The 20,348-nt window shown below is 40.9% G+C and overlaps 1 protein-coding gene across 2 annotated transcripts in view; it reads left to right on the plus strand.

Moving 5' to 3' along the window:
- The window catches only part of LOC137198027 (retinoic acid receptor beta-like), a 220,222-nt gene that overhangs the window by 166,107 nt on the left and 33,767 nt on the right, over positions 1-20,348 (plus strand). For both annotated transcript variants that reach the window (XM_067611615.1, XM_067611616.1), the window contains one exon: positions 16,680-16,840. In XM_067611615.1, the coding sequence (XP_067467716.1) occupies positions 16,680-16,840 (161 nt within the window). The remainder of the gene's footprint in view (positions 1-16,679; positions 16,841-20,348) is intronic.

Raw genomic sequence — 20,348 nt, forward strand, 5'->3', positions numbered from 1 at the left:
GGGAATTTGTAATTTTTAAAAAAATCAGTTGATTATTTCATTGATTAATTGATCAGTCATTTGGTCTTTAAAATGGTAAAAAATGTTGATCACCAATTCCCAAAGCCCAAGATGCAACCTTAAATGTCTTGTTTTGTCCTGACCAACAGCCTGCTTCCCAAAGATATTCAGTTTATTGTCATAGAGGACTAAAGAAAATATTCACATTTAAGAAACTGGAACCAGAGAATTTTAGCATTATTCTTAAAAAATGACTCAAAATGATTAATCAGTTATCAATATAGCTGGCGATTAATTTTCTGTCAATCTACTAATCGATTAATTGACTAATCAGTACAGGGTAAAGTACTAGGAAACAAAACTCCTACATTCAGCTCTGTCAATGATGTCTCACATTTCTCCACTGCTTTATTTTACCGTTTGCATTTAACAATATGTTTATTTCTCCACCTTTAGCTTCACCCCAAACTCTCCTCAGCTCAAGTTGAAGTCAGGCTTTACTGGAATTACTTTACTGGAATTACATACTGTAAAGTCACCACAATCATGTAATAATATAAAATAGTGTTCCACCCTAACATGTAACATGTATGAAAATAACAGAAGACTAGGGAGATGTCAGTCAAGCACATCCTGCACACACCCATATAGTCCTGAGAAGAGGTCTAATCAGACATAAGTGGAAACACCTGTGGGGTGGGCCAGGGGAGTGTTGGGCCTTCAGTGGAGCATATCAGTTTAAAACTTTTACACACACATTTTGACATGTCACAGTAGGAAAAGCACAGATGTAAGTAATAAAATGAATGATGGCTGAATTCTATTTAACTGCTTCAGTTTCAGGGTCCTGGTATTGTGCATGCTGGCTCACTGTCACACTGTCATGGCTTACTGGGACACTTGAATTATTAGTGACGTCTGTGTTTGTCCTACTATAACAAGTCAAAATGTCTGCTGTGAAAACATATTTTCCCTCAAATTTTATGTCCCCAGGCATTCAGACATTGTAATATTCCTTGCTGCATGAAGACAGTATTCAACATTGTTTACAGTACAAATTGCAAAAAAGGTGTTTCTAGTAGTAAACTGTGAGGAGAGCACTGGGTATTAAATGCAAATGAACTGCAAATGCAAATGATTATGAAGCAGAGTTCAAAGCAATAATAATACTGTAGAGTATTTACAGTGCATTGTAAGAGGTATTTTTTTAATTGGAGTTTGATCTGGCATTATATATTAACTTTAAAAACAAAGTCTTATTTTCAGTTGTTTTTAATACTAAATATATACACCAATACATTCCAGAAAGTATTTCTTAAAATTCTGAAAATAACCTGTGATCTCCCAGTGAATATTCAGTGTTTGCATATCGTAGAATATGAGACAATCACATGGCTTAAGGCATAGTACACTGAGGAGTTGAAGGTGTGAAAAGTTATCCATTAATATGAGTAAACAGCATTATATCTGTCAGATAAGATCTCATCCGGTCAACAGTTGCACTGAATGATGTAATGGCTTTATTGATATCAGTATGATGCAGCAATGATCACTTATCTGTTGCAGTCGAGTGATTGTTACAGTAGTGAAGTTGATCTGACTCGTACAGTCATTCAGTCTTGTGCATGTTCTCTATACTGACCAGTATTTCAGGTAGCGACAGGCAGTTGCATCATTTTCAGAGTTCTGTATAACATCCACCCAGTTGGACGAGCAAACAAACAAGCATGCAGAATCTGAACCCACCATGAAATATGCTATATTTCCCTCTGGTACCAGAGTTTTCGGACACCCTGTATTTATGAAACCAAGTGAATGGTTGCTTTCGAGGCCCTCATGTCCCCACTGCTCCATTGTCATCCATAGGAACAGTTTGCATTTCACAGGTTATTGGCATCCTTTGATTGCATCAGCATTTATAGCTCAGGTCCACTTCATGCTCCATTAGCCTGAGGGGGGGGGGGGCAAATCATTCTTTTCTCTTATGCTGTTTCACACCTCAGCAGAGGAGTCTTGGAAAAGATGATGTCTTGATATCCTCAGGCTAAACCCCCCCACAGGGCCACTGATGAGAAAGGGGAATATTCCCTTTCCTATATTCACGGATGGAGGTGATGGGTTGGTGTCCTCAGCCTCGGAATCTGAACATAGACTCCAGAAGGTCCATGCTGACTGGACATTGCTCTATTTAGTCACTATATGCCTATAGCGACTAAAGGGTTTGTCACAAATAGTTTAGCAACCATGGCCAATATCATCTGTGAGATTCACTTAAGAGTTGCTCAAGCTAACTGTCCAACCAGGCTAGAAAGAAATATTTGACAAGTGAATCTGCTCATTTACTAATCAGATAAATGTGTGTCCAAGGTTATTATTTAGGTTATTGTGACTCTATAATCCAAAAATTGTAATTTGGGAAATGTCAGTGTACTTATCATGGTAATCTGATCAGTAGATGTCATGATATCTTGCTCTGGATCAAAGTAGTTATTTAGGCAAATTTGACCAGAAAGGTGTTTTTGTAGTTTGCATTTTATTCAACATTGTCAATGACCCAACTGTACAGCTATTGACTCTCACTGTTAGCTAGCAACATATGCATTGGGGCATGTGTGTGCGCAGTGCTCGTGCGAAGCACAGACTCTCAAAACTTACCAGGAACTCTGGCTCTTTAAGTTATTTTTCTCCTAATCCGCTCCTTGTTCTTCTTGTCTCTGTACATTCATGAATTGGAGTCATCCAGCTTCAAGCCCAAAATTTACTATAAAGTTGAAACATTATTTACCCATGGGTTTTGCATGGGTCTCCACCTCAGTTCAGGCTGCCTAGAGCTAATCCACATCATTCACGTTCAAAATATCCCTTTGCAATCAGTTTGAACACACCTTTAGTAATCACTGTTGCAAGGCTAAAAAAACAAATTGAAACAAAAACAGTCCTTGTTAAAGCAGCACATATTAATATTCTTAAATTAACAGTGGACCAAATGTATGTGAGTAATACGAAAGCACTCACTCATGAGAATTATCACCAAACTCCAAGCATTTTAGTATCTTTCATTGTTTTTGGTATAAAGGCCCACAACTTAATGCTAATGGTCTGTATGTGCTTGATTTTTAAACAGGTAACTGACAAATCGGCCCTCTAAGGTGATAATATATCAATGTTGCATTTACAACTGGTTCCACTGACCCAAGTGGCCAAATAAATTAATTAATGCTGCTGTAAATTTAGAACAATGGCAAATCGAATGGAATGAAGACTTTAATGCTTTTATGCTGCTTTAAAATTTGCAGCTACTTTCCAAACAATGGTAGCTTTTTATAAAAGCCCACATTAGCTGTGTGTCATTAAACAGATACTGCAGTTACTTCATTTGCTAAGCAGACATCTAACCACATAATCAAACAGTACAGATTATATGTTCCCATGAGTTCTAGCTGTGTGTATAGAAACACTACTAACTGTTCTCAGATTTTACTGTCCCTAAGGTTGGAGACATGCAGTATAGCTGCCACAGGCTATATCACCTGAAAGCTTATATTTGTAGTGGTAATTATTTCATAATAAAAGCAGGGTGTTGAAAGCGTAGTCTGAGGCCAGAGTCAGATGATGGAAGGGAACATCTGCTTTTGGACACTAGACTCGTGCTATCATGTGCCTCTGGAGATAGCAGAACTGCTGCTTAGAGTGGAACACAAAGGGAGGATTGTTTTGTGTGTGCGTACGTGATTGTGTCTATGAGTGTGTGTGTATGCTGCACCAGCAGGTATGTGATTGAATGCGTCATTACACAAGTTGTGTCTTTGTATTTTTTCAGTGGTAAGCGATCATGAGTCTCATAACGTCATGAGTACTGATGTGATCCATAATTAATCTGGTGAATCTGCAGACAAAGAGGAGGAGGAGGAGGCATGCACTGTTTGTCTGTTATTAGCTGAGTGTGTGTGTGTGTGTGTTTCTGTTCACTTCCACAGGCCTCAAATATTAAGTCAAGTCATGTGAATGACACAAAGAAAAGAAGAGTTTGACTGAAATTAGTTTTTGGAGGCAAAAATGAATGTAGTTAAACTTCCGATATCAGTATATCCAGTTTTATTATTTTCATGTGCAAGAATGTACAAAAGCTTCAGGGAATGTTTGATTTGTAGCATCAGGGTCAGATGACAAGAGTTTGTCCTATTCGTAAAGTGTGGGTAAATTATTTCGCTGTGTCTTCAACCCCCGAAGACAATGAACCTTGTTATAGTGGCAGGTAGTATAGGGGATCAAAGGAGATTGACCAGTGGCCAACTCCAACATGGGACCCTTCTCTGCTGGGTCAGGCTATGGAGCACCTGGCTTTGCTGCATTAGAGTAAGCTAGAAGTCTAGCAATCTTGCAGCAGGTGCACCAGAGAAACAAACAGTTGTTTCACCCAGGTTTCCTCCAAGACATCAAACACTCCATCACTCTACAGATGATGATGGACAGGAATGGACAGGAATGGACAGTGTAGACATTCTTAAAGGACTTTATAAAGCTATCGCCAACCTGTGTATACTGGGAAAAGGAGTGAGATTAGCTTTTGTTTCCCCTGATCCCAGGGGAGGCCCTCCTTATAGCATACAGCTCACCATCCACCTATCATAGTGGCCCAGTCTAGTGTCCCGAGGAATTATGTTGATATTGGACGAATCTGCAGATTTTCGTTTAGTTCCAACGTTCAGGGTCAATTGCAGGAAGTATTGTGCCTTCTATGTGGAGTAGCGGAAAGTAAGAGCATAGAGGCTGAAGTGTTGGTTGTCCTTGTAGCGCAACTTTCATATAGGAGTTTCGTCCTGTCACAGTTGAAGTTGTGTTTTAGCTAACTCGAAATATATCTTAACCATAGCCATAACCATGGTCTTTCCATGACTTTGACCATACCAAAGTCTCCATGTGCAGATGTTGTGAAATTTTTTTATTTTTTTGAAAACGTTGGCATTGGATAAACAAAAAAAGATTTTCGTTGAACGTAATCTCTGGGTTTGCAGACTCATCCAATAAAAATGTTCTTTCTGGCAATGATGTTGGACAGCCGGTAGAAAGCCATCCTGCACTGCCTGAGGTCCATCGCCAGCAGCTCTATAGTCTCTCAATGGAGAATGTCAGCCAACCCTTCCACTTGTCACAGCAGCTGCTGTACCAGGCGAGGAGCTGGCTCTGAGTTGGTGAAACCACTGTGGATTATGTGTTGGAGAAGCAAACTTGGCATAGAGCCTTCTCGTCTGAAGAAAGCTGTCACCATAGTGGAAGTGGATCATTTTGCCATTGGCACCACCAGCGATATTAAGGGTTGTTGAATGCTAGCAGCGTGCTTCTAGGGATGGCAGCGTCGGCCTGTTGTACTGTTAGTTCACCACTTTGGTCCAGGCTGAAATATCTTTACAACTATTGGATGGATTGCCATGAAATTTTGTACAGATATTCATGAACCTCAGAGAATGAGGCCATCTTACTTCGGTGATCCCCTGGCCTTTCCTCTAGCGTCACCATGACATTGACATTTTCGGTTTTAGCGAAATGTCTCAACAACTATAGGATGGATTACAAAGAAATTTGATACACATACCCATGGTGGCCAGAGGATGAATTGTAATGTCTTGACCTCCTGCCTTTTCCTCTAGCACCACCAGCAGTCCAAAGTTTGTTCAATACTTTTATGTTTATGACCAAATATCTGCAAAACGAATGTCATTCCCATCAACCTCAGCTTTAATGTGTTTAAGCTAATTAGCGAATGTTCGCATGCTAACACAAATTAGTTAAACTAAGATGGTTAATGCAGTACATATGACCTGCTTAACATCACTATGTTAATATTGTCATTGTGAGTATGTTTCACTCAAAGAACCACTGTGTCTGAGTAAAGCCTCACAGAGCTGCTAATTCTTAGTCTTGTTTAGTTTTGATGGTGCTCATATATCTTATCTTATCTTAAAGTTGTTGCTTATGTACCACCCTAATCCCCCTCCTGTTCCAAGGTCATATTCTCTCAATGCAGGCCCCCTCTCCCTTCTAACCCCCTCCCCCCCCATCAGGACCATTAGCTTAAACTCAGTGCTCTGACAGCAGCAAAGAAATATCATCATTCCTCGACACCCACCTGGTTAGTGTTAGGGAGCTGCCATGTTAAGTGGTGTGGCAAGCGGCCCGGGCTGCACTACGTGGGCTCCAGATAGATTGTGTTTATTTACCACTGCATCTGTTTGCTTGCTGAGACACTGTGCAGAGCTTGGCAGCCCACAGATGGCTGGCCGGCGGCTTTTCAAAACGGCCACCGTCCATGCCTGCTGCCACCGAGCCACACAACATCCTGCTAAAGCAGCAGAGCAGAGAAAAAAAATGCCAGGCTGTACCGGGGGGCTAGAGGCAGTAGTGAAAAAAGAAATAAAGAGGACAAAAGAGAGAGGGTGGGATATTGCTCATTGACTAAAGGAGCGGGAGATGAGTGTCTTGGAAAACCCAGGGTTGGGAGTGTGATAGTAGGGATGGCTGTGAGGAGTGTATTTAACAGCGTGTCTGAACTCCACTCAATGACCCTTCATCCCTTGGTCTAACACTCTGGAGAGCACTTCAGAAACACTTTATGTTTGCTCATTCACAGCGCTCCCTCAAAGCCTGACAGACTGGCTGGGTGGAGATTTTCATGCCCTCAACACAGTCCTAGTAAATGCCTAACACATTTTTCAGCTTTTTGTTTTGGATTGAAATCAGCTGGTTTGCACAGAGGTGCTCAAATGTTTTTATGTTATAGACCCCATTTCAAAGACCACCACTTCAATAGAGTAAATCCTGGTGACCTATATTGTTTCCACAAGTGAAGCCGGAAAGAGGTTTTTTATGTCTGTGAATACTGTGTCTGTACTCAGATTGGACTGAAATTTGGAAAACAGACATAACCTTGACACCAAGCATCATCATTATTAATATTTATAAATTCAAAGTGGCACTGAAATTATTTCTGAATTAGCCTATTAGTGTAAGGACAGAAATTCTAACTTTTAAACTGCACTAATCAATACCACCCACCAACACAGTTCCTTGCCCTTTGTAGTCACATGGGCAGAATGGCTCTAACGATGTTGATCAGTCTGTTGGTCAGTCAGTTCAGCACTTTGGATCAGACTGAAATATTTCAACAACTGTTGGGTGGACTACCATGAAATTCTGTAGAGACATTAATGATCACCAGAGGATGAATCCTACTGAATTTGGTAATCCCTTGACTAAACCTTTAGCACCGCCATGAGGCTCACATTTGTGGTTTTCAGTGACATGGCGTGACAACTATTGAATGAATTGCCATTAAATCTGGTACAGACATTCATGTCTCCCACAGGACGAATCACAACTTCAGGTGGTGCTTTAACTTTTCATCTAGCATCATCATCAAGTCAACATTTTAATTTGTTCAAACATTTGGTTTATGACAAAATACCTGCAAAATTATTGACATTCTTATCAGCCTCAGTTATACTTTGTTACTGCTAGAAAAACAGCAACATGGCATACGATGCTAATTAGCACATTGGCATGCTAACACACTAAACTAAGATGGTAAACATTATACCTGGCAAACATCAGCATGTTGGCATTATTACTGTGAGCATGTTAACATGCTGACATTGGTATTTAGCTCAAAGCACTATTGTGTGTCACAGAGCGGTTAGCATGGCTGTAGACTTTTAGGGCCAAATCCACAAAGAATTGATTGTGCCCACTAATAGCATTGTGAATTGTGTAGCATTTGCACCCACGATCCTCCCTGTTTTAAGGTCCTGTTCACAAAAGATTTTGTGCTAAATGATATGACAGCACAAACACGCCCATAAAGTTCTGTTGTGAGTGCAATTTACCCATATTGTGTGTCTGATTGAGTGAGTGGAGCTGTTTCCAGTGTTTCAGGCTTTTTTCCACATTTCAGCACACAGATTGGTCCATAATGAAAACTGAAGAGAGCACAAAAGCCTCAAATTGCATGTATTTAATTAGCAGAGGTGCGCACACACAGAGCTCTCCACAATCACAAACCAACTTTCATGTATTTTGCTTCTTTTACTTCTCTAGTATTTTACATCTATAACATGATCTACTGAAATGTCCATCAAAATAGGCTACAGCTATTAATGACTCAGGCAGGTCTGAAACGTGGTACATTAATGTCTGAATCTTACGATAATGTTGTTCAAGTGTCACTGAATGTATCTGGGATTTCACAGAAACATCACTACTGATGTTCTGTTTGTTGCCCACAGCTGGCTGCATGTCACAGCTGGCTGCAGCACCATACAGCAGCTGAAACGATAAGTGGGTCTCAAAACTGAGAAAGAGGCTGTGTGCGCATTTATGCATGTGGCACAGCAGCGGTAACTACATTAACACCGGATTGGTCACGATCCGACGGTATTTAATGTTCTGTGTTTTGCTACACATCTACACAGATCAGCTTTTACATACAGATTCCAGGTTTATACAGTGGACTTGTTTATACTATATGGATGAATCCTGAGCTCCGTCAGAGCTGTCAGGACATTTTTATTTTTAAGTAGCTGAACGTCTGAGATAAGCCTACCACCCCATACCCACTAGATCCCCCCCAATGTCTGAGTGAAGATGTGAAGATTTCACCATTGATATCATTCAAGCCTCACAAGCTTGAAGATTTTGATACTAATAACTCCAACCTAATTGCATGTGGCAATAAGTGCTGGTCTTTGTGAATTGGACTGTTTTTACGACAAGGCTTATTTGCACTTAAAAGAGGCCAATCTTGCCCCGAATGTAGGAATTTTACTTAATTTAGTGACATGCAAATGGCGAAGGCGCACCATGACGGTATTTGCTCAGCAGCGCAGTTTGCGGGTGCTTTGTGAATCAAACGCTATCTTTTTGTGTCATTTATACAGGTTTAACAGCGGCGAAAGCCACACAATCATTTTGTGGATTTGGCCCTTACTCTCTTTTTTTAACACAGTGCTGTTTCGATCTGAAGGTCCACTTTGTTCCATAAAAATCATAGAACAGTGTTTAAGGAGCCAAACATACTCTTATAGACCAGTAAAAATATGGAAGTCAGGAGTAGTGATCACAGGCATTATGATGAGAGGCTCTGCACTGGATGGGTTCCCTCTGCTCCTTTTGTGGGTATTAAAAAGCCATATATTTTCATGGCCTCTTGTCCGATGCATCATTTGGATGTATCTGCTCGTGCTCGCAGTAATTTGCTTGGAGTGCAGTGGTAATTGATTGCCCTGGGTGGGCGGGGGGTGCTCTTGCCACGTCGCTGTCTTCCTAAATCACATCTCGTGGCTCGCCGGCCTCTGTGTGGACCACAACCCCCTCGCCAGACACAGTTTGTCACCCCACTGTGACAAATGACAGACACACACATGTGAACAGATTGTGGACCATCCCCCTTTCTATACCATTATTCTGTACCATCCCCCTCTTCCATTGAGCAGCATGTTTTTGTGTGTTTTTTTTTTGGTTGTTTGATAGAGAGAGGATCGCGGACTGTGTGATTTTGCTCACCATCATGGCTGTGTATGTCCTCTCTCAGTGAGGGCACTAACCACTGACAGCAGCATTTTGTTAAGAATTAGCCAGAGCCTTGGGAGATTAGGTCTTTTATTCAACACTTTACAACTAATGATCTTTCTAAACAAAACGATGCATTTTTACTGTGGCATTTTGAGCATAACAGAAAGAAAATCCTCCTTCACTCAGCTGGGATAGATATGTTAGTTAGGTTTGATGAGTAAGTGTTAGTATGGAGGAAAGCAAAATTGCCAGTATTTAGGGAGATGCATCAGTGGAGTCAAAACTCAGTGTATTTTAAATTCTGAAATTACAGACATGTCATACACAGTGTGTCTATGTTACATTACTGTAAGATGTCACAGAAAGGAGAACGTAGCATCATTTGACTTGTGAGTTATACCCTAAAAGAGATATGAATAAGATAAATAAATCAATCAATCATTCTTCAGTCATTGTAAGAGCAGTTTACTCCATCCTTTTATTAAAGGTCATGACCCATAAGTTGTTTGACTACACATAAATGAAACATTTCATTCTAATCATATTTTTTTGACACAATTTTTATTTTTATTTGGTGTTATACTCTACTAAATCCTATATTTTACTAAAGGAATTTTTTGGAAACTGCATTTTTATTGTACGGTCTGTACATGGCCTCAAAATACACAACAATTCACCCTATAAAATTCATATGTTAATTTATCACATATGAAATTTGACTAATTCACATGATATACTGTAAGCAACATGTGATTTTTCAGACATTTCACATCAGAAATGTAAGAAATCATAGGTGAAAACAACAATTTCAGATACAGTGTTTCCAAGAATGAAGACTGTATTTTCCATGAGCACCACCGCCTCGTGTTGTAAAGATCTTGTTCCGGCATTTGTTGTGGAAGCAAGTGAAAGAAAGATGCTACTTATTTTTAATACTATTTTTCTTTTTAAACACAGCTGTTTGTAGGATGCATAGCAGTGAGGTCATGTATCTGCTTTTAAGATTAATAATTGTAATATGATGGAAACAAGAAACTTTCTTTTAGTACTGTTCATACACCTAAGTTACATGTAAGGCTGCATCGACACCAAATCCGCCAATTCAGCACCTTCCGACAGGGTTGTGTGGAGGTGGGAGGTGTGGGTGTGTTTATTTGTGCTTTGTGCTTTTCATTGCTTTGTTCTTGCTACCACCACTTGCTCTCTTCATTCACTCTCTAGCTCGCACGACCACCGCTGCTCTTTCTCTCTCTCTCTCTCTCTCTCTCTCTCTCTCTCTCTCTCTCTATATATATATCGGGCTCGTAGCCTGCTTGCATTCTCTCTCTCTGTTCCTCTGGTCTTTTTTAAAATAAGTCAGGAAGCAGACAACAAATCTAACTTTACTTTTAACATGTTCAAAGGAAGAGAAATGTCCTCCCCTTGTCCGAGCAACGTCTTTATACTCCCGCATGCTACAGTGTTACATGTAATGTAAACAGGCTCTTCTGGTCTTACTGCTGTAAATCGTTTCATCTGATTTCACGGGGAATCTGATCCAATGGCAGGCATTAACATTAATAATTATATAGAAATAACCGATCTTCTCACTGATGGTCTCGTTTGCTTATGCAGGTCATATGGAGGCATCATGAGACTTGTTTCATAACCAGTTAAAAACTCTGTGTAGTTGCAGCTGCTTTAATTGTCATCTGATTCAACCACTTTATATTTTTTGTGACTTTTTTCTTAATCTCTCTTGAATTCTTGTTTAAATCATATCAACATTTGCCCACATCTGTTTTTAACAAAAGGCCAGCATTGGGCCCATACTTGTTTTGTGCACTGAAGAGATGGTGTAGAGGGCTTTTGCTCTATTCTTAATCACTACTATACTGTCTGCTTTATCTGCTGCCGCTGTGTTCAGCGATGGCAGCTGCTCTCTGTGGAAGAGCTGATAGAGCGAGGCCCAGGGCTCTCTATCCTCTGTCAATCAACCCACCCCCACCCCCCCTCCGCTGCCCCCACACTGACACTACAAAACATGATGACGGACAAGGTTAGGATCAATTCTCCCATCACTGGTTTCATTTTACATCTTTTGAAGATTACTCTTGCTAGGTGTGAAGTAGGAAATACCATTAAAATCTTATGTTGACTCTCAGGAAACTGATCAAGGATCCCCCTTTCCTTTGTTTCATATCTTCTGTCCTAGTGACGTAATTAATATTGTCAGTGTCAAAGTTTGCTTTCCTCTCTGTATAATACTAGCTGATGTGGCGGGAGGTCTCCTACATATACGTACAGCCATGTAACGGGCATATAGGTCACACATGTAGGTCAAAGTGTAAAGAGTGATTAATGTCAGCACATTACGGCTGCCTCTCAGCAGTGACAGTAATCAGCAGGAAGCCGCGACTGACCAAAACATTCAGTCTAACTCTCTGGAACAGAAAATTAGATTGACTCCTCTTTCACTTTGATGTATTGAGATGGTTCAATGATGTGGAGACAGAGCTAATATGTGAGACGTGTGACGTAATATGTCCTATATGTAAAAATTAAACAGCATCTGGACTCCCTGGTGGTGACTGATTTTTTTTTTACTGAATTATCGACTCAGTTAGAGTGCATCTTTTTAATCAGGAGAGACCAGTTTAGAGATATAAAGCGTTGTTGATAAAACAGACGAGATCTGGGGTTAATGCCTGATTATAGGGATAAGCCCTACGATCGGTCAACATCATAACCTCTCTGACCATCAACAGTCTGCCTCGATGGAGTTTGATGCCGGTGATGGTGGAAAATGTTCAACGCATTTTACTGTCACTTCCAAAACTGACACAAAAAACACACTATACGGAGATTTGCAGATTTAACTCTAATCACACATGAGACTCTCAGATAGAGAATATAGATTGCATTGAGCTAAAAATAGTTACCAGTCATTAGGCCAGTAGACTGATTATGAGTATGATATACACACCAGCGGCTTTATCCATCAGAACATCTTATTATGGTGTGATGTTAACAAGAAGCCAAACAGATTTATATTTCTGATAGAAATGACTTCAATCAGAATCATTTTTCTAGTTATAAACACAATGCTGATGTATTATCGCCTTATAAAGTTGATATGACGAATGACCTAGCAAACATCCAGTAGACACCTCTGTGCAACCTTCACTGGCTCCCAGTTCAAAGCATCCAATTCAAAATCCTCCTCATCACTCACAAAGCCCTCCACGAATGCTCAGCTCTTAGTCGGATACTTTTAAATGAGACTATAGTCAGGTTTCCATCCAAATGTAGCGCAAATTTTAACCGAAATTTCAGAAAATCAATTAAAAAATGCTAATCACTGTGCCTTTCCATCCACTACTGCGAATATTAATAGTTGAGCCCATCAAAGTAAACACTTGGTGGCGCTGATTCTCCTACTGAATGCAGTAAACCACAAAAAGAGGATGGCATGCGATGAGGTTATTAATAGAGTGAAAGTCAAAGCTGAAGCGATAGAAGAACAAGATACGAATGGTGGTGATGGAGAGCGTGATGGACAGTGCAAATGGAGAGAAGAGCTGACATCATCTTGCTTTTGGAAGCGTTTTGATAACAGCCCTGTGTCAGTTATACAGACATATATTGAATGCTGCCCAGTGGCGTGGAAGCTTTAGACACATGTTTCCTTTCATTTGTTCACTAAATCTGTTTCCATTGCACTTTATCGCATTTTGCTTTTATCGATACATCAATTTTTCCACCTCATCCAAGCGTAAAACTTTGACTTTTTTCAAATTTCCAGTGTTTTCCACTCATGTTTTTTAATTGCAAATTGAAAAAGAGCATTTATTCTCTTTTACTGCATTTGTTTTCTACTTTTCCTGCTGTGTCCTCCCTGCTATTCTGCTGTTAAAAGCGCTATATAAATAAAATGTATTGTGATTATTCTCTCCCACTCCAACCCTAAAACCTAGATTACAACATTCATCTCCTCATATTCAAACTTCTGAACAGTCACTGAGCCCTACTATAAACATCAACCTTCAGCTCTGTGGCCTTCAGGCTTTGGAACAACTCAAAAGAAGCGGAGTCACTTCTATATTGTCCTTCTCATGTTGTTATCCTGTGCCGCAAACATTACAAACAACATTCTAGCCTATATTTTGTGTTCCCTGCACCCTTTGTGTATAGTATGTCGCAGTTAGTATATGAATACACTTGTCTCTGAGTCCCTCTGCAAAACACTAGTCCAAAGCTCTTATACACTACCTTTTGGGGTTTGGAAATATGCTAACAGTGGTGCAACAAAAGCTGAGGCAAGGTTTTGTAAGCTTCAGCATGTTTTCTGTTCTTTAAATAGGCCACTGTTTACAAAATCCCTCATAAATAAATATATATATTTTTCTCTATTTGTAGATCTGCTTTAAAGGTTTCCAACCCTGGCTTTAGTGTCTGAATATAAAAGGTTTTTTACTGTAAACTAGGGCAGAGGATGTGGCTGTTGTGTTGTCAGCCAGGGAAGGTCCCCTGGGTGTCTCAGTGCTGACAATGGGCCTAGGCTCTTTCTCTCCAGCTCTGCTCCTTATTATTTTAAAGGGGAGTGTGCAGCTGATCAGAGACTTGTGATGTTGGGATCATCATGCTGTGTGTTGAGTAATAAACCTGGTTGGTTTGTTTGAGTCTCCTGCTGTGACAGACTTCAAAGATCTGCACCTAATGAAGCAAAGGACTCTGTGGACTCGGGTCTCTCAGGGTGCACGTTACACACAACAAGCACAACAAACTGGGCTTTGTTGTAGCACTTTTCTGCTTTGTTCAGTGGGACTCTCTCCTTAGGGGTTTCTACACCTGTTTATATTGGATTTTTTTTAAGCATTTCTACATTTACCTGTAGTGTAATATTAAATGAACGGTGTAATTTCCATACTTTCCTTACTGTCCATAATCAATATGGGAGAGGACATAGGTTGATTAAAAAAACTGATATGCTCATGTAGGTTGCCTTCAATTAATACCATGTGCCTATTGCTGTACAGTTTCTGTTTCCCACCAGGATACAATGTGTGTATCTTTTTAAACTGTTTTTTTTCTTGTAAAACATTTGCAGAGCTGATTTTTGGAAGAAATTGAAACCTACATTGTTTACATCCATATCTTCTAGCTTGCAGTCTTCTTCTTCCCTGGTTAAGATGGCACATTGCTACTTTTTTTTTAGCACGTCAGCACCAGCAACTGTAAATAATTGGAATAGTATGAAACCATTGGCAGGACTGTGTACTCGCATATGGATGTATATGTTAAGGGGACATATTATGCAGATTCCCAGGTCTATATTTTTAATCTTTTTAATCTACTGGAATATCTTGCATGATTTATTGTTCAAAAACTCATACTGACCCTTTACACAGCCCCTCAGTTCAGTCTCTGTCTGTAACAGGTCATTTTAGCTCCTGTCTCTTTAAGGCCCGCCTCCTGATGAGTCCACTGTTTCTGATTGGCCAGCTCTCTGAAGCTTCCCCTCAGCAGACATCCATTGGCTTTGGAGGCTACATCAACAAACCATGAAACAAACTATAGTAGTAGGGTCTCACTATTTTTTCTCATTCTTGACTTGAAATGTCAACTTGTCAAACATATCTGTACATGTTTGAGCTGAAATCCAATCCAAAATATGAGAGTGGACAATGAAAACATGGAAAAACCTTAGCAACAACCTTAGCAACCGAGGCTATGGCTGGCCGTTTATGGACATGTGTGACAATGTCAGCTCGTCGGCAAGGTAGAAAAAAAAAATTGCAAAGTGTTCAGAGCAGGTTGAAGCTCTAGCTTTTGACTTGCAGGCAGCATTTCTACATATGTTAATCTCAAGTTTTGGAAATTTGACCATGTTTAGCATAGATATCCAACATAACAGTATATAAATAACAGAAAACCAGAAAAGGCATAATATGTCCCCTTTAACAGGATCCCACTCTTCAAGCATTGCTCCATAGTGCTACTCGTGGTCAAAAACTCCATCGGGTACTTTTAAGCTTTGTGAGCAGTAGTGAGTGTTTGGTAGACCTTTTATGCCCTGGGTTTTGCCTCTGAGGCCTGCCCTAACCCTGTGGTTGGTTGCCTTTGTTGGGGCTATATGCAGCCTGACAGTAAGCTCTGCAAACACTACTCAGGAGTCAAAAAATGCTTTATTTATTTCCTTGTACGTGTTCTCAGTCACAGTTCCTTTATCAATGAAACTAAATATTTTAGTGGTTAGTACATTAATAATACAGAAATGTAGGCTACATTTCTGAATATTTTGTTAGACTTATGAAAGCTACAAAGTGAAATGTCATTATGATTTGTTATTCGCTAGGTAAATATCAATGTATATGTCATTCACATTGTTTATGGGGTTTTTCTGATGGAATAACTCTTCCTTTTTATTTTTTCATTTTGATATTTGTGAATGCAGAGATACACAGGAAACATGGGGGGAGAGGAGGGTATTACATACAAAAAATTAATCCAATATATAGATGGATTTTTGCTTATATTGTCCTGTGTAAAGAGAGGACCCATGCAGAGGAGAGTGAATTGCTCTCATTGGATCACCCAATATAAATAAAGGCTGAGGGAATGAAAGAAGATCCATTGAGGGAATAGAACCGGGAATGTTGCCCTTATATTGTATCAACACCCATGTTTTAATGTCATATTAGTGTAGACCTCAACTTAACACAAATCTAGCTCTTAAGAGGAAAATGATTCAGGAAATTAATTTTGAATCACATAATCCATTTGTGAAGCGTTGAGTTTTTTGAGTTGAGTCACTTTTGTTTTCTCTTTTTTGAGACTTTGCTATTGGCTCTAAACTTACAGAGACTCGTTGAGCTGACAGAGCAGATTGTAGCTCCAAACTTTTCGTCCTTGTGTAAGGTCTCAAGGTACAGCTTGACAACTTGCTGCATCTCTGAAAAATAACAAGTAATAAAAATGCTTACTAGCAACAAAGTTCTGTTGTTCCTCCTTCAGGTTGTCCTTTATTTTATTTCAATCCACCAACATCCACATTTGCTACAATGATCAAGTCATCCGTATCTGCAACTGCTATTCATAGTTGATGCTAATCCTAATCCTTTGTTCTCCTTCAGCTGTTCGAAATGACCGGAATAAAAAGAAGAAGGAGAGCCCAAAGCCGGAGCTGGCAGAGAGCTATGAGCTGACAGCCGAGCTGGAGACCATCATTGAAAAGATTCGAAAGGCCCATCAAGAAACCTTCCCCTCCCTTTGCCAGCTTGGCAAATACACCACGGTGAGTCCACTGTCCTGTTGTGCCTGAAAAAACATCATTCTGCAAATATACATCTATACAGTAGATCAATGAAAATTTTCAACTTCGGTCTGCGCTTCTTTTGAATCATAAACATAACAGAGCTACATTGTTTCTTTGACTCCATGACCCTGTTTTGCTGATGGCACAGTGTGCTTCTTTGATCCGGTCTTGCAAACTAGCCGTGAGTGCAGAGCTCATAATGATAATCAATCTCTTGTACTGTACTCTAAATCCCCCTCTAATGCAGCTCAAGAGCCCAGATGTACACCGCTGACTGTCCAGGCAAATCCTCACCAACACTTCTTCTTCTCTCAATAGCTATTGATTGGACATTAAGTGTGATAGAAGGGCAGTAAAAGGCATGCATCATAACAGCACTGCACAGCTAACACACCATAGCTTCCAGCTCCTCTGTTGAGATGAATCCGAGATGATAGCAGGATTTGTTTACCCGTATTTTTCTGTATGTTGCAACAGAGTGAGGAGAAATTAGAAAGAGATGTCGTTGCAGCTGCCAATACCAAACCCTGATTGGGGAAATGCTTCTGAGCCAGGCAGCTGCCCATCATTCTGTTTGAGACAGCCTCCAGTTTTGACACATCTGAAAAGTGGAATAAATGCAGCTAATCCAACTTGCGTCATTATCTGCTTCTGTAAATCAAACCGGGTGTGGAAGCGATGGAATACGCAGGCTGATGTGTGACGGAGCTAAGCTGGGTGTATCGAGAAAGCTTGTCAAGGCTTGTGAGGGCTTTATTCCACCTGTCATCTCCCACCAGACATCAAGGTTGAGAGTTCTTTATCGTCCCCTCCAAACCCTCAAACGCCAGGCCCTGTGCTAAACTAACAACCCATGAAAGGCCAGATAGCGAGGGGATGCTAATCCACGCAGGGGCCTTGAAGAAGAATCTCTGTCAGTCAGACACATCAGTCCCTTGTTTTCCGGTCTCGAAGCGGCCGACCCTGCGTGGGAAGGTCTTTACATTCCCCTCAACTTAGTGACAGTGAGCTCCTGTTTTCCCTGAGGGACAGTTCTGCACTCGTCATGACTCGGTGCAAAAGTTGGAGGTCATACAAATGTCGAGAGAACCTCCGAAGTGAATACCAGCCCGCACTTGACACAGCAAACCCTTGTTCAGCTGAGTTTTGTGATGCTTTGACAGGCAAATGGTTAGAGCTGCAGGATGGCTCGATCGCAAGAAGAGATAGCGACACTTTGATTGGCACGTAGGCATGGCAGCAATGTGCAGGGAGGTGACAGTTTCTAATGTGTTTGTTTTTAAGCTGACTTACATATAGATTACAGTCGGCGGGAGTGAGCTGTGATTGACACTGGTGCGCCACAAAAAGTCTTCTGTGGGGAGTGTTTGAGAGCAGGAAGGAGGAAGTGTACGTTTAATGATTTGATGGAGCTAGTTTGGAAAATCTCATGACATCCGTCAATCATGTAAAATACTGTTTATACTAGGATAAATAAATCCACGGAGCAGCCATAATACACAGTAACATCTTTCTTGTGGCAGTGATGAAAATCATTCAGTCACTGACAATAAACTTTGGAGAGGAGTTGGGTAAGTGGTGCAAAAATGGAGCAAATTGGCATACAGCGCAGCTATTAGCTCTCCTCTGTGTGCAGCTGTACACTGCTGCTGCTGTCGTTTCAATGTACAGTAAGCTCCCATCTCCATAACGCTGTGTTTTTTCCCTCTTTCAATCCCGACACAAAGCACCTAATCGCTGTAACCCTTCTCTACTCCGCCCTCATCCCATCCCCTCTCCCATGAGACACTTCCTGATTTTACAAAATAAACAGTCTGCATTGAGGCAAAATCCACAGCTGAAAATAGTGGAACATAATAACAAAAATATTGCTCCCCGGTTATGATATAAGCCAGTGTTTGCTGTTTGTTGGAGTGGCAGTCGGGCCTCAGATAAAGCCTTAATCTGGATCAGTGGTAATTATGCTTGCTCACAGACTGTGAGAAGTTCCTCATTATTACAAGCGATTGGATCCTGATGCGCCTTTTGAGTCCTCCTCGTCGGAAACAGAAGAGGAGCTCCCGCGCCCCTAGATTAGGTTAAAGCTCCAATTATGTGGTGAAATATTCAAATCCTAGTCTGCAGTGATTTAGGAGTTCATTGCTGGGTTAGCGGAGATAGCTGCGCGAGTGAGAGGGCTTAGCTCGACAATGAATAACGCTTCATTGACAGTGATGGTGATGAAAAACGAGCCTGGCAGTTTCAAAGACAAAATAAAGCATTAGCGCTCGGTGTGGCCGGCGGCTCCGTCTGCTGTGCAGTACACGACCCAGCCTGCAGATATTAGCCACATTACAGCCATGATCCAACGTCGCTATTCATCACAGGTGCTGGCTGCTCTTACTGCTTCTCCCTTTCTGCATCTGTACACACGAGCCAGTCTGCTGATGTACTGCACAGCGCTCATTTCTACACTGCCAGCTTATTTTCTAATGTCGCAACTTGTCTAATTTGTTTAGATAAATGTTCTTAAATGAAATTAGAATTCCCTGGCAACTTCCTTGTTTCACTCTATTGAATTATGGGACTCATGTAATTGACTGAGATTGCAGGGGGGGGGGGGGTGCTTGAAAAAAAAAAATCCAACTGCGAATTATTTCACCCCCCCCCACCTCCTTCCTTAGCTCCCTCTTCTCCACCCTCTTCTTCCCTGTCTCTCTCCACCCAGAGGGAAGAACAAGATAAGTTGCTTTAATATCAGCCACCGCCAACCCCCAACATATGTGGATTGTGCAAACACATACTCTCTCTCTTTCGCACACTCACACACACACACACACACACACATCCATGTGTTGGCACCTCCACCTCCTCCTTTCCCATCAGATTGGACGTCAATCAGTGGAATGTGCGTCCGTAGTGCTGTTGTGTTGACTGCAGCTCGTTGTCTGTGATTTAAGCACGGTCCTAATGTGCCTCTCACTTAACCCCGGATCATATTTAATGATCTCTCTCTTTCTCTCTCTCCACGCTCTCTCCCTCTCTCTCGGGTGGCCACACAATAGATTGTCTCCCCATGACAGTGTCCAGCAGCCATGCTGCTAACTGCCTAACAGTAACAACCTCAAGGGGATTGATGTGCTATGAGGCAGAGGGCTGCTCCGGCAGTATCCACAGTCACTTCAGAGGGCTGCTGTGTTCAAGCCCTCTCACATTAAAATAGCTCCTGGGGTTGGGCTTAGACTGATATTGAGGTTTGCCAACATATTGAGCGTATATTGGATTTTCAGTAAAGAATCTGGTATTAGTCGGTGGTTTTTCCACCTGCTTCTTTTTCTTCAACAGCTTCAAGCATCTGTAAAACCTGCATCACCCTCCTACACATGATCATTGTCTGAGCTCTCCCTGTCTAGAAATCATGTCCTCTGTTACTTTTAGAGAATTTAGGGGATTTTAATAAACACATGCAAATAAGAAAATGGGCCAAATTTATATTCTACAATTTAAA

Source organism: Thunnus thynnus, chromosome 15 (genome assembly GCF_963924715.1).
Source record: "Thunnus thynnus chromosome 15, fThuThy2.1, whole genome shotgun sequence".
Classification (NCBI taxonomy): domain Eukaryota; kingdom Metazoa; phylum Chordata; class Actinopteri; order Scombriformes; family Scombridae; genus Thunnus; species Thunnus thynnus.